Below are 16,750 nucleotides of genomic sequence, written 5' to 3' on the forward strand. Positions count from 1 at the left end.
TCCTGGGGCTGTACCTCTGCTGCGCATATTATGAGGGGCTCCCACCATCCCTGTGCTATGCTCATTTTGAGGGGCTCCCACCATCCCTGTGCTATGCTCATTATGAGGGGCTCCCACCATCCCTGTGCTATGCTGACTTCCTCCTGCGGTTGCTTACGGTGCAGGTGTCAATGCTGTATATCACGGTGCTGGTGTCAGTGCTGTATATCACGGTGCTGGTGTGAGTGCTTTATGTCACGCTGCTGATGTCAGTGCTCTCTATCACAGTGCTGGTGTCAGTGCTGTATATCACGGTGCTGGTGTCAGTGGTTTATGTCACGCTGCTGACGTCAGTGCTCTCTATCACGGTGCTGGTGTCAGATCACTCTATCACGGTGCAGGTGTCATTGCTGTATGTCACGCTGCTGATGTCAGTGCTCTCTATCACGGTGCTGCTGTCAGTGCTGTATATCACGGTGCTGGTGTCAGTGGTTTATGTCACACTGCTGATGTCAGTGCTCTCTATCACGGTGCTGGTGTCAGATCACTCTATCACGGTGCAGGTGTCATTGCTGTATGTCACGCTGCTGATGTCAGTGCTCTCTATCACGGTGCTGCTGTCAGTGCTGTATATCACGGTGCTGGTGTTAGTGCTTTATGTCACGCTGCTGATGTCAGTGCTCTCTATCATGGTGCTGGTGTCAGATCACTCTATCATGGTGCAGGTGTCATTGCTGTATGTCACGCTGCTGATGTCAGTGCTCTCTATCACGGTGCTGCTGTCAGTGCTGTATATCACGGTGCTGGTGTTAGTGCTTTATGTCACGCTGCTGATGTCAGTGCTCTCTATCATGGTGCTGGTGTCAGATCACTCTATCACAGTGCAGGTGTCATTGCTGTATGTCACGCTGCTGATGTCAGTGCTCTCTATCACGGTGCTGCTGTCAGTGCTGTATATCACGGTGCTGGTGTTAGTGCTTTAAGTCATGCTGCTGAGGTCAGTGCTCTCTATCACGGTGCTGGTGTCAGATCACTCTATCACGGTGCAGGTGTCATTGCTGTATGTCACGCTGCTGATGTCAGTGCTCTCTATCACGGTGCTGGTGTCAGATGACTCTATCACGGTGCAGGTGTCATTGCTGTATGTCACGCTGCTGGTGATCATCTCCTGCACCCTCTTCTTTGCCTACCCTGACCTTCCCTCTCCTCCATTGCCTTCATGCGCTCTACAGTCCTGAATTGTCACAACAATTTCACATATAAAAAAAGAATGCTTGTAGTTGTCGATCCCAGATTCACCTCATACATGTGTTATGTCATTGGCCATGTGGTGGGACTATGTTTGCACAGCTAGTGTCTATTTTGTGGCTGCAAATTTGACCTGTAGGTTTGCAAAGTTCTCCTCCCATTGAAGTCAATGGGGCCCACCGCGAACGTTACGGTTCACAAACTATCGGCCGCGTTCGCGAAACGTCCCGTCGGAAGTTCGTCCATCACTAGCTAAGTATATATTTTTACAGTGACATTTGTTTTATTATATTTTTAAAAGTTGTCCTTACTATTTAGTTGGGCATTGCTGGTTAATGTATGTTTTTAAAAAAGGCGCAGAATCCTGGTAATCTTTGATCTCTTTCATGTTGCTCATGTGGATCGCCACCTCTCAAAGGTTGCCTTCCCCTGCTCCAAGGTATTCAAAAGAATTTGAAAAATATGTCAAAATGTGGGCAGTTTCTCCAAAATCTTTTGAATTAAATCTCTAAACATGTAAATAAAAATCTGAAAAAACTCTTTGGCTACTTGTAGTATCTTGGCGTGCAGTGGAAGCAGCAGGTATTAGTGTCCCAGGTCAACCTTTGTATCAGGGCCCACAAGCTTCAAACTACTCCTCTGGGTGGTGTTGTAGGCGCGCAGGAGTATTTTAGTATGCTCAGGAGGACCATAACAGTAAGCCCTTGTACACACGGATGGACATTCCGACAACAAAATCCGTCAGATTTTTTTCAGACGGATTTTGTCCGAAACTGGTGTTGCATACACACGGTCAGACAAAGTTGTCGGAAAATCCGATCGTGATGACGTTTGTTCATTGCGACAGGACTACGTGCGGCTAGTAGCTAATAGCTTTGGTCTCGTAATCGAATCATGTTGTCGGAAAATTTTATATCCAGCTCTCAAACTTTGTTGGTCGGACATTCCGACGGAAAAAGTCAGATGGAGCCCACACACGGTCGGATTATCTGACAACACGGTCTGATCGGACATTTTCCGTCGGAATGTCCGACCGTGTGTACAAGGGCTAAGACCCATACATCCAGGAACAGGAGACAATTCTCACTTGATCAACTGTGCAAGCAAATTGTCAAGCTCAAGATCTCTGTGCAAGAGGTTTCAAGATGGTATCCATCCTGAAGGCTGTCTTCAGTTCTTGTCCAATTCAGCTATGCCTCCCGCTGGGCCATTGGCCACTTCAGCCTTATCTCCATCCACTATTGAGCCTGCAATACCCTTACTGGATCTACTTTCCATAACAAATTAGTACAATGTCTCTTGCATTTTGGTGCTGATGGAGCATCTGTGGACTAATTGGTACGTTGCATTCCATCAGTAGATTAAATTATTACTTTTTGTAAATTAATTGAAAATCGAATTCTCCATTTATTTATGATATTTTAAATGCACGTCAGAGTAAACAGGACACGGATGTAACAAGGAAGTCATGTAACCGAAGAAAGGATGCGTTTTCTCAAGGTGTGGTGTCCCAACCATTGTCCTATTGTGACATACAGGCTCACACTGTGAATATATATGTGACGTGTGTTCGCTGCTGGAGTTCAGACCCAGGACGCAACCCAACATATCGACTGACCCAGAACTAGGACACAACCCAAGGTATCAACTGAACCCAACCCAGAACCAGGACAGGACCCAACATACTGACTTATAGAGTCTCACGCAAGTTGCAGGACGTAAATTTAAAGTAAACTACACCTTGTTTTCTGTGAGTATTTACAGTTATTGCTGCCACTATGACAGGCACAGTACTAAACATGTCATTTCTCACCAGGTAAAAAATGTGTCTAAGGGGGACATTTCTCACCCCCTTTACTGTACTCCTGGTCATACACATTGCCTACCAGGCTGCTGAAAAGGTGCCAAGGAACCTAGATAACAGTATGTACAATCAGATATTTATGATATGGTCTTTATTACATTTGCCAGCATCTCCTTTAAACATTTGCTTCCTTCAATTATTAAATAGGTCATCTGCAACATTGCTGAAGTTCTAAAACCCAACAACCACAATCATTGTATGTCTATGTGTGTTACAATTTAAAACCCAAATACAGGCAACGTTTTTAACCATAGAAGAAGCCCCATAGTATCTCAATCGGAATATTGATTTAACTGTACATAAAGCCAACATTTACATGTTTCTCAGGGTACAGTTTACACACAATAAATGTTTCAAATTTTCCATATAACTCTGCAAATCTTTACTTTTTGAGTTCAGGTCTACTTTAATGCATTCTGTATCCTCTGTTTCCAGTTAATATTTGTACCGAAAGTTGTTACCCCCATGACTGTTCTGATGTGTGGGCTCAAGGTCTGAGGACAGATGGAGTATATCTCATCTACCCCGGGGGGCTCAAAACCCCCATACCTGTGTACTGTGATATGACCGGAAAAGATGGACCCTGGACGGTGAGTACTCACTAACCCAACTCTGATCCCAACCGTTATCATCCTCTCAACTATTTAAAAAAAATGTTGACATTGCTGATTGTCTGGGAAGGTACTCACTCCTCCAGGTCACAATATAGTTAGCAGTGGTTATTCACATTCAACTAGACTTTTTCTGTAATGTTGAAGACTAGGGATGAGCCGAACACCCTCCGGTTCGGTTCGCACCAGAACTTTCGAACGGACCCAAAATTCGTACGAACTTTAGAACCCCATTGAAGTCTATGGGACTCGAACGTTCGAAATTAAAAGTGCTAATTTTAATGGCTAATATGCAAGATACTGTCCTAAAAAGGGTTTGGGGACCTGGCTCCTGCCCCAGGGGACATGGGTCAATGCCTAAAATGTTTTTAAAAATGGCCGTTTTGGCGGGAGCACTGATTTTAATGACGATTAAAGTGAAAAAAAATGTGAAATATTCCTTTAAATATCGTGCCTGGGGGGTGTCTGTAGTATGCTTGCAATCACCGGCCGGGATCATTGGGGACTGTTTTGGTAAGTCCGGTTTTTCTTTATCTTCTACCAGTCTTGCTAGCTGTACCACAGGAATCTTCTCACATTTTTCCTTAAAGTCTTTCTTCTCCTTGCTATCCTTCTGATATTGTCTCCCTCCTGCATCACCGGGACCCAAACCGCCACCTGGGGTCACAGCCACACACACAGGCTGGCTCCCCTTAGGCTTACCTGGCCCCTCCGCAGTACCATTGGGAACAGCATTCTTTGCCTTGGGGTTTCTTCTCCCATCACCGCTCTCCTCCACACTCCCATTTACCGGGGATGTCTCTTTCCTGGCCGGGGTTGCAGCTACAGCTGGAGCCTCCACCAATATTGGGGTTACCGGCCTCTTTTCCTCCACTTCTGCTTCTCCATGGGTGTCCTCCATAGAGGGACCCTCCATCTCTCCTTCTGGCACTGTAGTTGGGGTTAAACGCTGCTTGCGGCGTCTTACTGCTTGAGAGCCCTCATCGCACGCCACTTTCATAACTTTTTCTATACTCAACAGAAAGTCTTTTTTGCTTGAAGCACTTTCAATTAGATTTGATAAAAGCTCACCAAGCATATTACACTGCTTTTTCAGTCCATCTATGGCAGGTTTAAATTCTGATCTCTTCCTGATACCTGATCTGTCACGTCTATTCCTCAGCTCGGCCAAAACTTTCATTTTTTTGCAGTAACAGCGAGAAGCCTTTAATATTAAGCTCTTGGCTTTCCTTTTCCTCTCCGCAGATTTCTCCATGTCTTCACCTGGCTGTCTCAGAAACCAGTCAACCAAGTCAAGCTGGTTTTCTAAGTACAGCCTCTCCTCCTTAACGAACTCCTGGAGTTTTAGGGCACCACGCCTTTCCTCAGGCTGAGAAACAGCCACCTGGCCTGGGCTGACTGAAGCCATCAGCTCCCTCTCCTCCTCCACCACTCTGGAAGCTCTCACAGGTCAGAGCATGCAGACAGCACGCACAATCTCCTACAGCTGACTGCAAGCTCTATTTAAAACGAGCAAGATAGCTATCTATATAGGTGGATATAACGGTGTATACTGGGTTCAGAGCACGCAGACAGCACGCACAATCTCCTACAACTGACTGCAAGCTCTATTTAAAAAGAGCAAGATAGCTAGCTATATAGGTGGATATAATGGTGTATTCTGCGGTAAGGGCACGTAGACAGCACGCACAATCTCCTACAACTGACTGCAAGCTCTATTTAAAAAGAGCAATATAGCTAGCTATATAGGTGGATATAACGGTGTTTTCTGCGGTCAGGGCACGCAGACAGCACGCACAATCTCCTACAGCTGACTGCAAGCTCTATTTAAAAAGAGCAAGATAGCTAGCTATATAGGTGGATATAATGGTGTATAGTGCACTACAGAAGAGCAAGAACGCAAAATCGGCCAATAACGAACGGTGTATACTGTGTTGAAGGTACACAGAACACCCACTAACTCCTACAGACCCCAACACACTACACAAGGCCGCCGCGCTGGCGGCCTTATATAGTGTGGGGCGTGTACTACACAGCCTGAGCTATGATTGGCCACAGGCATCCTGCCTGTGGCCAATCGTGGCTCTCCTCGCTGCCGGCGCTGTGATTGGCCAAGCATGCGGGGTCACAGTGCATGCTTGGCCAATCATGAGCCAGCAATGCACTGCGATGGCGCAGTGCATTGTGGGCCATGAGCGCCACAAGAATTTGGCGCGAACGGCCCATAACGTTTGGTATTCGCCGAACGGGCGAACAGCCGATGTTCGAGTCGAACGTATGTTCGATTCTAACACGAAGCTCATCCCTATTGAAGACGATTCAATGCTCATCCAAATGTCTTTCTTGCTGCTAATGACTGTCCAGAACAAACCTCAGTATTAAAGCCAACACACTGGCAAACCTCAAATGTTTTATGAGGTCATAGTGCAAAAATTGAGGCAGAACAGTAAAGAAAAACCATGTTTTTTGCCTTACTCTTTTGCCATGATTTTTGCAATGACCTCATTAAACATTTGAGGTTTATTAGTGGTGCAATGGCTATTTCTTAAATTACCTATTGTAGCACCATTGTGAAACAGGCAGACACATTTTAAAGGAATATGACTCTTCAGCTACCCATGTACTACATTACAAATGTCTCAGACTCACTTACTTGGTAAACAATGTAACAGGCACATTGCTCTCAGGGTAAAGTTCATGTCTTCAGGTTAGTTAGAAATGAATGATGGCATCAGTCACTTTTCTTTAGATTTTGAAGGTTTATTGCACATGTCCATGAAGAAATAGAAAGGAGGGTGACAGTCTCCAGTCTTCCTGCTTGTTTTTCTAGCTTTCGCGGTCCCATTCTTATTGGGTGACATTGACTGGACACAGATTCTTTAGGTTGGCTCCTTAACGTGTGAAGTTCTAGTGGTATCTCAGAATTGTAGTACAGGGTAGGACAACAATGGAGAGGTTCCTGTGTTACTCTTCTACTCAGAGGTCTCACAGCACTTCTATATGGGGGACCTCTGCAGTCTTCTTCCAACAGGCCTCTAACACACCATAGCAGCAAATATCTTCAGGAAGGCCTCCCAATAGGGAAGATCCCAGTAGCCCTCTACACCCTTGACTCCAAGGCCTAAAGAAACACTAGTGTCACAGCAGCCACCTCTCGGGGTGAAACCCTGGAGGGGAAGAATATATGCCAGGAAGTGCCTCAGGTAATTAATATATCTCCCATCATGTACAACAGGCCCTTCCAAGCCTGCTGATAGGCCAGTTGTTAAATTTCCTTAACACAGAACGTTAACTTATTTTTTAGAGTAAGGAAGGGTTATAACTACTTACCCTGCTTCTAATATTTATCTGTGAAGTAACAGTTTTCTCTGAGTCCATCCTAATCTCATCATGTGTTGAGCCCTCTTGGAACATCTAGACTGTTTTATATGACTTATTTCCCAACAATTAAAATGATCCTGGACTCTTTTAACTGGTTTTGGCCTGGTGCTTCTTTCTATAGTACTATGGTTTAGGGTAAAATCTGGTGCCTATTGAGGAAAGCCTTGCTGTATGAAAGCCACCTCACCAGAGCTATTGAGCTTGTTTAATGTTTTCCTTCTTCTGGCTTCACATACATATCGAAAAATTCCCAGAACCTTTATGAGTATAATGCTCTGGAGTTTTTTTATTGCTATCTGTGTCCCCACTGCAGTTTTCCCCTCACTTCCTGTCTAGTAAAACCATTGTCAATGGCACAGAAAGTGAGGGGAAACCTCTTTAACCACTTGCCGCCCGCCCTATTACAAATTGACGGTGGCAAAGGGGTTTCATAATCCTGACCAGACGTCATATCAGTCTGACACCTGGCAACTACGATCTCGGTAAAGAGTCTCCGACGGAGACTCTTTACCACGTGATCAGCCGTGTCCAATCACGGCTGATCACAGTGTAAATGGGAAGAGCCGGTGATCGGCTTTTCCTCACTCGCGTCTGTCAGACATGAGTAGAGGAGAGCCGATCGGCTGCTCCTCTGACAGGGGGGGTCTGTGCTGATCGATTATCAGCACAGCCCCCCCGAGGATGCCCACACTGGACCACCAGGGACGACGCCAGACCACCAGGGAAAAGGTAATCCTCCCTAGACCACCAGGGATGCCAGTCAGCACAATGGATGCCAATCAGTGCCCATAATGGATGCCAATCAGTGCCCACAATGGGCATCACTGATTGGCATGCATTATTGTTTGGCACTGATTGGCATCCATTAGTACAGTATAACACCAATGCCGCCTATGAGTGCCCACCTGTGCCGCCTATGAGTGCCCACCTGTGCCGCCTATGAGTGACCACCTGTGCCGCCTATGAGTGCCCACCTGTGCCGCCTATCAGTGCCCACCCATGACCATCTGTGCCCCTATCCATGCCCATCTGTGCCGCCTATCCATGCCCATCTCTGCCGCCCATCCATGCCAATCCGTGCCAGCTATCAGTGCCAATTTGTGCCACCTATCAGTGTCCATCCGTGTCGCCCATCCGTGTCGCCTATCAGTGCCGCCTATCAGTGCCGCCTATCAGTGTCCATCAATGCCACCTCATCAGTGCCACTTCATTGGTGCCCATCAGTGCCGCCTTATCAGTGCCCATCAGTGTAGCCCCATCAGTGCCCATCAGTGAAGGAGAAAACGTACTTATTTACAAAGTTTTGAAACTGAAACAAAAAAAAAACATTTTTTTTTTCAAAATTTTCGGTATTTTTTTATTTGTAGCGCAAAAAATAAAAACCGTAGAGGTGATCAAATACCACCAAAAGAAAGCTCTATTTGTGGGAAAAAAATGATAAAAATTTCATTTGGGTACAGTGTTGTATGACCGCGCAATTGTCATTCAAAGTGCATCAGCGCTGAAAGCTGAAAATTGGTCTGGGCAGGAAGGTGTTTAAGTGCCCGGTATTGAAGTGGTTAAAGGAGCCCCAGATAGAAGTAAAAACCCAGCAGGAATTCTAATCTTTCCATGTCTATCTGCAACTAAAAAAATTTTTTTACTTTGAAGTCTACTTTCATGTCCACTGGCATGTAAACTGTGTTGTTGCAGGTCTTTCAGAGGAGGATTGATGGAAATGTGAACTTTTATCGAGGTTGGACAGAGTATAAAGCCGGATTTGGAAAAGCAGATGGAGAGTATTGGCTCGGTAAAGATTTCATAAAGCAGCTGACACAGATACATTCAATTTAAACAATGACTTTAGGCAATAAAAACATTCAACTTAAAAATAGTGAATTTCAATTGATTAATGCTGCCCTTTCCTTCCCCACTTTTGACAACATGGTTCCTCAGTAATCAGCATGGGTTTACGAAAGGTCGTTCTTGCCAGACCAATCTGTTAAAGCGGAGGTCCACCCTAAAATGGACCTCCGCTCATCGGAATCCCCCCCCCCCCCTCCGGCGCCACAATCGGCACCTTTCAGGGGGGAGGGGGGTGCAGTTACCTGGATAATCCAGGTAACTGCACCCACTTCCGGGCTAGCTCTCTGCGGAAAGGGGCGTACGTTACGCCCCTTTCCGCAAGCGCCCGCCCCCTTCAGCAAGTGCCCCGCTGCCTGCTGGGAAACACACAGCTCCCAGAGGCAGCGGGGACCGTCCGGATTGCGCCGCGCGGCTCGCGCATGCGCAGTAGGGAACCGGGAAATGAAGCCGAAAGGCTCCATTTCCTGATTCCCATACCCAAGATGGCGGCGGCAGGACCCGCCAGACGAGCGAGCGATCGGCTTCGGGTGCCGACATCGCGGGCGCGCTGGACAGGTAAGTGTCACTATTTAAAAGTCAGCAGCTGCAGTATTTGTAGCTGCTGGCTTTTAAAAAAAAAAAATAAAACGCGGAGTCCCGGTGGACTCATTCTACGAGGAAGTGAGCTACCATCTAGACAGGGGAAGGCCTGTGGATTTAGTGTACCTGAATTTTGCAAAAGCATTTGATATAGTCCCCCATAAACTATTCATTTACAAGCTGATGTTGGTAGCCATGGACCATAAGGTTTGTTCTTGGGTAAAAACTGGTTACAGGGACCTGTCCAAAGCGTGGTAATAAATGTACTCAGACCGGTCTGGAGTGGTAAGTGGGGTACCCCAAGGTTCTGTCTTGGGACCAATTCTATTCAATTTATTCATACATGATATAGTTGATGGGATAAATAGCGCAATCTCAGTTTTTGCAGATGACACAAAATTAAGCAGGGCAATAACTTCACATCAGGATAGAGAAATTTTATAAAAAAACATGAAAAATAATGGAGTGGGCAAATACATGGCAAATGAGGTTTAAAGTAATGCACTTGGGTGCAAAAAAAAGTGATGCAAACTGCCCACTGAGGGGAGAACCGCTGGGGGAATTAAGGATGGAGAAAGATCTGGGAGCCCTAGTAGATGACAGACTATGGAGTCAAAAGTTTGTGGACACTTGACCATAACACCTATATGAGCTTGTTGGACATCCTATTCCAAAACAATAGACATTAATATGGAGTTGCCCCTTTCCACTATAATCGCCTCCACTCTTCTCTAAAGGCTTTCTCAGAAGTGTGTCTATAGGAATTTGTGCCCATTTGTGAGGACAGGTACTGATGTGATCCAGAAGACTTGGTTTACCATCGGTGCACCAATTCTTGCCAAAGATGTTGAGTAGGGTTGAGGTCAAGGCTCTGTAGAGGCCACACAAATTCCTCCTCACCAATCTGATCAAACCACGTCGTTATCAAGCTGGTTTTGTGCAGGAGGACATGCTGTAGGATGCTGTATGCTGTAGGAATAACAGTACTCTTCACTGGAAATACCTGAACTTCATCATTGGGAGGGATGTCTTTGTGCTTTGGCCATATAGTTATGCAACTCCAGAACAATAAATAAAATCCCTGGACTTGTAGCCTAAGTCAACCCATGTGTTTACAGACCATAATTCTTAGGGTAACCTCTTGTGGTTTCTCCACTTCAGGTCTGCAGAACATTTACCTCCTAACCCTGAAGAGGTCCTATCGTCTTAGAATTGATCTGAAGGATTGGGACAATGTTGCTCGTCATGTAACCTATGAAAACTTCGCTCTTTCCCGCCTGGCCATCAACCCTGAGGAAGATGGCTACAAACTGCACATTGAGGGATTTACAGAGGGAGATCCGACCAAACCCGCTGGTATGAAAAATATTTTTTTATGATCACATTATACATTGTTACTGATTCCTCAGCTCACACGGGGCTCAACCAATCCTAGGATACATTTCCACCAGAATACCGACTGCGTGGAGAGTGTTCTTTTTATCTGCATTGTAGACATCACCAGAAACACAATACAAATGACCTCTAATGGGGTAGGGAGCCCTAATTTTATTGCACAGATTTGAGCCTAAAAGCACTTTTTTCAGCTTTGGATGGAATGGCACGCACACAGAAGTGTCCGTGATGGGCAGGTCATTCGGGCCTGGTGCATCCCGGATCGGTGTAAAGGGCCGATGACCCTTTACCATGTGATCGTTCCGTCCAATGATGGAGCGATCATATGCAAACAAGCCGACATCATGTCCGGTTCAGCTCCTGCCTCTCCTCACACCGATCGGTACGGTGTGTGTGAGGAGAGGAGGAAGCCGAGTGCAGCAGTGCTGTGGGCTGGATGTGAAGTACCCACAGCACTGATCTGTGCTCATTCAGCCTCATCCATGCCTCATTTATGCCCATTCAGCCTCATCCATGCCTCATTTATGCCCAGCCATGCCCAGCTGTGCTAATCCATGCCCAGCCATGCTCATCCAGGTTCAGCCATGCTCATCCATGCCCAGCCATGCTCATCCATAACCAGCCATGCCTCATCCATGCCCAGTCATGCCTCATTCATGCTCATTCATGCCACATCAGTACTCATCTGTGCCACATCCATGCCACATCAGTACTCTTCCGTGCCATATCCATGCCACATCAGTGCTCATCCGTGCCACATCCATGCCACATCAGTGCTCATCCGTGCCACATCCATGCTACATCAGTGCTCATTTGTGCCATGCCCATTCCACATCAGTGCTCAACCCTGCCAGGTCCATGCCACATCAGTGCTCACCCATGTCACATAAGTGCTCACCCGTGCCACATCAGTGCTCATACATGCCACATCAGTGCTTATCCATGCCACATCAGTGCTCATCCATGCCAACATCAGTGCTTATCCATGCCACATCAGTGCTCATCCATGCCACATCAGTGCTTATCCATGTCACATCAGTGCTCATCTGTGCCAAATCCGTGCCACATCAGTGCTCATCCATTCCACATTGATGCCACATCAGTGCTTATCTGTGTCACATCCATGCCACTATAGTGACCATCAGTGCCTCACAAAAGTGTAATAGCTAGGAAATTAGGTTTTAAATGTATGTCCCTAGAACACCTTATGGCGCTCCCTGCATGTTGGGCCTCTGTATGTGGCCAGGCCATGTAAAAGTCTCCCACATCTGGTATCGCCATACTCAGGAGGAGTAGCAGAATGTATTTTGGGGTGTAATTTTTGCTATGTACATGCTTTGTGTTAGAAATATCTTATAAATGGACAACTTTGTGTAAAAAAAAAATATATGTTTTCATTTTCTTTCCACGATTTCCAAAAGACTCATTATGTCTCATAGATTATTTGTTGGGGTGTTTACTTTCCAAAATGGGGTCATTTTTGGGCTGTTTCCATTGTCCTGGTGCTCCGGGGGGCCTTCAAAAAGAGGTAGTCAAGAAATTAAATGTGTAATTTATGTCCCTAGAACACCTTATGGTGCTCTGCATGGTGCCTCTGTATGTGGCCAGGCTGTGTAAAAGTCTCCCACTTGTGGTATCGCCATACTCAGGAGAAGTAGCAGAATATATTTTGGGGTGTAATTCGTGGTTTGCACATGCCATGTGAGAGAAATAACCTGTTAATATGACAATTTTGTGGGGAAAAAAAAAGAAAACAAAAATCTTAATTTTTGCAAACAATTGTGGGAAAAAAAACTACAACTTCAAAAAACTCGCCATGCCTCTTATTAAATACCTTGGAATGTCTACATTCCAAAAAAAAGGGTCATTTGGGGGGTATTTGTACTTTCCTGGCTTGTTAGTGTCTCAAGAAATGAGATAGGCCGTCAGTACTTCAGGTGTGATCCATTTTTATTGATTGGCACCATAGCTTGTAGGCCGCGTACACACGCGCGGACTGTTCGCCCAACTTTGTCCGTCCAACAGTTTCGGCAAACAGTCCGCTCAAACTTAGCATGGACGGACATGGCCACACACGACGGACGAACAGTTTGCTGAAACCGTGCGCGATGACGTGAACGGCACGTACGACGGGACGAAAAATACGACGTCCTATACACTGCATTATAGCTTTCGGCGTGAAAATCCTTTCTGAGCATGCGCGCAACTTTGTTTGACGAACAAGCCTACACACGGGCGGACTGTTCGCTCAAACAAGGTTTCAGCGGACAGTTTTTCGGAAATTCCGAAAAACCTTGTCCGTCCAACTGTCCGCTGAAACTGTCCGCTGAAAGCCCACACACGAGCGGACTGTCCGCCCAAACACTGTTCAGCGGACAAAGTTGGGCGAACAGTCCGCCCGTGTGTACGCGGCCTTAGACTCTATAACTTTCAAAAAGACTAAATAATTTACACTAATTTTGGTTATTTTTTTACCAAAGTTATGTAGTAGTATAAATTTTGGCCAAAATATATAAAGAAAAATTACTAATTTGCTAAATTTTATAACAGAAACAAAGAAAAATGCAATCTGTTACAAAATGTTTCGGTCTTTTTTCATTTATAGCGCAAAAAATAAAAAACCCAGAGGTGATCAAATACCACCAAAAGAAAGCTCTATTTGTGGGAAAAAAGACAACAAATTAATTTGGGTACAGAGTTGCATGACTGAGTAACTGCCATTCCAAATGTGAGAGCGCTGAAAGGTGAAAATTGGTCTGTTTAGGAAGGGGCTTTAAGTGCCCGGAGGGCAAGTGGTGAAATTATTTTTGAATTAATATTATTTTATTTTTTTATTACTTGCACACACTGTACATAGAGTTGTACACATATTTGAATGGACTACAGAAAAAGTTTTGATTGGCCTGCTGGTATCTCTGCATTGTCCCTTTAAATACATGTTTTTTCTTTACGTTGCATTTTTTTCCTGCAGGCGATTCAATGCAAAGTCACGTTGGCATGAATTTTTCCACATATGACAATGACAGAGATATACACACCATCAATTGTGCTCAGGTATATCATGGAGGATTCTGGTACAGCGAATGTCACGGTGCCAACCTAAATGGGAAATATCAGAATGGTACCACCGAGGAGTACGCTACAGGTGTGGTCTGGACTACTGCTAAAGGATACCACTATTCCTTCAAAGAGACGATGATGAAGATAGCGCCATCTGTGCCAGAAGCCTGAAATGGTTCGGTCTATTCAAAGGTTTTAAGTTGGCGATGCTTGTGTTATTATAAAAAAAAATGGAATTTGAGTAAACACAATTCGGTTAGTGGTATAAATAAATAAATAAAATAAGCTCTCGCATGACTTCTTATCATGTCTAACAACAAACAACTCTACCTCTTGGGGCTTACACATGTCCGATGAATCTCTCCCTACCACCCATATTCCAAGGGACAGTCACCAAGTCCTGGATCTGTCTTAGCCCTTGTACACACAGTCGAAGAATCCGTCGGAATGTGTCCTATCGGACTGTGTTGTCGGATAATCCGACTGTGTGTGGTATGCATCGGACTGATTCCGTCGGAATATCCGTCGGACCCAATTTTCCAACTTGTTGGAAATATTTTCCGACCAACTGGTTCGATCGGACATACTCCGATCATGTGTAGAGAATTTTGATCGGACCAAGTGCCACGCATGCTCAGATCAAATTCCTACATCAAAGCTATTGGCTACTAGCCTGAACGTAGTCCCATCGTAACGAAATTACGTCATCACGTTCTGAATGATCGGATTTTTCAACAACTTAGTCCGACCGTGTGTATGCAACAGTTTCGGACAAGATCCGACGGGCATAATCCGACGGACAAGATCCGACGGATTTGGTTGTCGAAATCTCCGACCGTGTGTACAGGGGCTAACTAGAGCAGTGGGGGCCAATTTACTTTATTCTTGCTGAGGGTCCTCAATTGCAACCCTTGACATCACCAATGGGCACAACATTTTTAGTGAATGTTATACTAAAGAGGGTCATCAGAGACTGCAGACATGATAGGAATATTTGAAACTGGGGATATCCTTCAAGAGATTCAGATTGGAGACTGCCATGGCTATTACCAACCCTTTACAAATCAATGTTTCAATATTTTCTTGTGCCCATAACCCCTTAGAATTGGATGCCAAAGGACTGCATGTAGCCTATAGACTGCCAAGTCAGATACTAGGGTCTTAGAGGAAGCAGAGGGCCTCATCTGCTATCCATACCTAGAAGTACCCAATATTTCTGTCTGCCTGGCTGGAACCCATAGCAGAGGAAAATTAGTCCTCATTAGTCTCCTGTCAGCCTGAAGTAATGACATTTTGCCACCTTCAGACTAGTAGATATACTGCAGCACACCCCCACCTACACACTAGTCAACGTCTCTTTAATTCAATTCAAACCACTTTTTGATGGATAAACCTGCAAAAATCGGATTCATACATTTCTAAGATGGGTGGTCTCCCAGAATGATACTACAGCAACTTAAAAACAATCAGCATGGCGTGGCCTGGACGGAGACCGTGATGGACGCCTAACTGGTGAGCTCCTGCGTTCCGGGGATACTTTATCTGCCCATACGGGAGCCTACCTCCTTTCCCTGCTATGCACAGGTCTACCAGGAGCTCGTCCACCTCCCGCACCCCTAAGGAGTCCAAGACCGTACAGGGGAGGCACATCCCGGACATTTTCCGGTCGCAGCGATACCAGGCCCACGAGCCTTCGCAGGCCCAATCCCCGGCCTCGCCTGATGGATCCTCGCCTGCCCACATGCCTGGGGCATCCGTGCCTGGCTCTGGGGGAGCCCAACCTCCGAGCCTCCTTGACCTGGAAAAAGTCGCTCAGGATATTAAATGCACGGTGACTGCGGCAATCGCGGACCTTAAGGCGGACCTGTTGGCAGTTGCCCACCGCATGGACAGTGTGGAGCAGACCACCCAGACCCATGCAGCGGCCATTCGCCAAGTGCAATCCGCGTATGATTCCCAGCTTTCTCAGGTGTTCGAGCTGCATAGACACGTCGAGGACCTGGACAACCGCGGACGGCGGCACAACATACGGGTCCGGGGTGTCCCCGAAACCATCGAGCCGGACGCCATTCAACCGACCCTGTGCGCCATATTTAATGACCTCATGGAGCGCCCCTCGGACTCCCCCATTGACATGGAAAGGGCTCATTGCGCCCTCCGCCCCCCACCCAGGGACTCCGAGCCACCCAGGGACATCATCTGTGCTATTGTCAACTTTCCTTTAAAGGAAGAAATTCTTCGAAAGGCGCGCATGAAGGGTCGTATTGTGTTTAATGGGGCAGATGTGAAACTCTTCCAGGATCTCTCACAGATCACTCTCCAGAACAGGAAGGCGCTCCGTCCGCTACTAGAGGCCCTACGCTCTAGGAATATACAATACCGCTGGAGGTTCCCTTTTGGCCTATCTGCTTCCGCCAGAGGGCGCTCTGCTCTTCTCCGCACCCCAGAGGACCTTCCAGCCTTTTGCGACCAACTCGACCTGCCACTTATCGAGCTCCCGGACTGGTATACGACCTTCTTTCCGACGGAACCCTGGCGTCCTGTGTCTCTCAATCCATCGCCGAAAGCCGCACGTCAACGTTCTCGACATCGTCGTCCTGATCCGAGGTCTCCTAACGCTCGCCCGTTGCGCCGAGAACTGCGCAAACGAAGCCCCTCACCCCCGTTAGCACGGGGCGAGGCCCCGGAGGACTGAGAGGAGCTGTAGCTGTTGGAGTCCCGCTGTGAGTGAGTACCTTGCCCCGCTTCCCTCCTGCCCCCCCCCCCCCGAGACTTCTTTGCCTACCTC

At 46.5% G+C, this 16,750-nt stretch overlaps 1 protein-coding gene across 3 annotated transcripts; it reads left to right on the forward strand.

Annotated features, from left to right (window-relative positions):
* The first annotated feature begins 2,779 nt into the window (after positions 1–2,779).
* On the forward strand, positions 2,780–14,253 carry LOC143923427 (microfibril-associated glycoprotein 4-like). 3 transcript variants are annotated; one of them, XM_077447087.1, is made up of 6 exons: positions 2,780–2,977; positions 3,044–3,150; positions 3,527–3,681; positions 8,776–8,872; positions 10,669–10,863; positions 13,874–14,253. In XM_077447087.1, the coding sequence occupies exons 2-6, from the start codon at positions 3,051–3,053 to the stop codon at positions 14,131–14,133; spliced, it is 807 nt and encodes a 268-aa protein (XP_077303213.1). In that variant the 5' UTR covers positions 2,780–2,977; positions 3,044–3,050; the 3' UTR covers positions 14,134–14,253. The 3 variants fall into 3 exon arrangements, with proteins under 3 accessions (XP_077303213.1, XP_077303212.1, XP_077303214.1); XM_077447086.1 differs by having other exon boundaries at positions 2,781–2,956; XM_077447088.1 differs by lacking the exon at positions 3,044–3,150 and having other exon boundaries at positions 2,782–2,977.
* The last annotated feature ends 2,497 nt before the right edge of the window (positions 14,254–16,750 follow it).

This window comes from Lithobates pipiens, unplaced genomic scaffold (genome assembly GCF_037356315.1).
Source record: "Lithobates pipiens isolate NorthernLeopardFrog02 unplaced genomic scaffold, aLitPip1_a1.2 Scaffold_22, whole genome shotgun sequence".
Taxonomy (NCBI): Eukaryota; Metazoa; Chordata; class Amphibia; order Anura; family Ranidae; genus Lithobates; species Lithobates pipiens.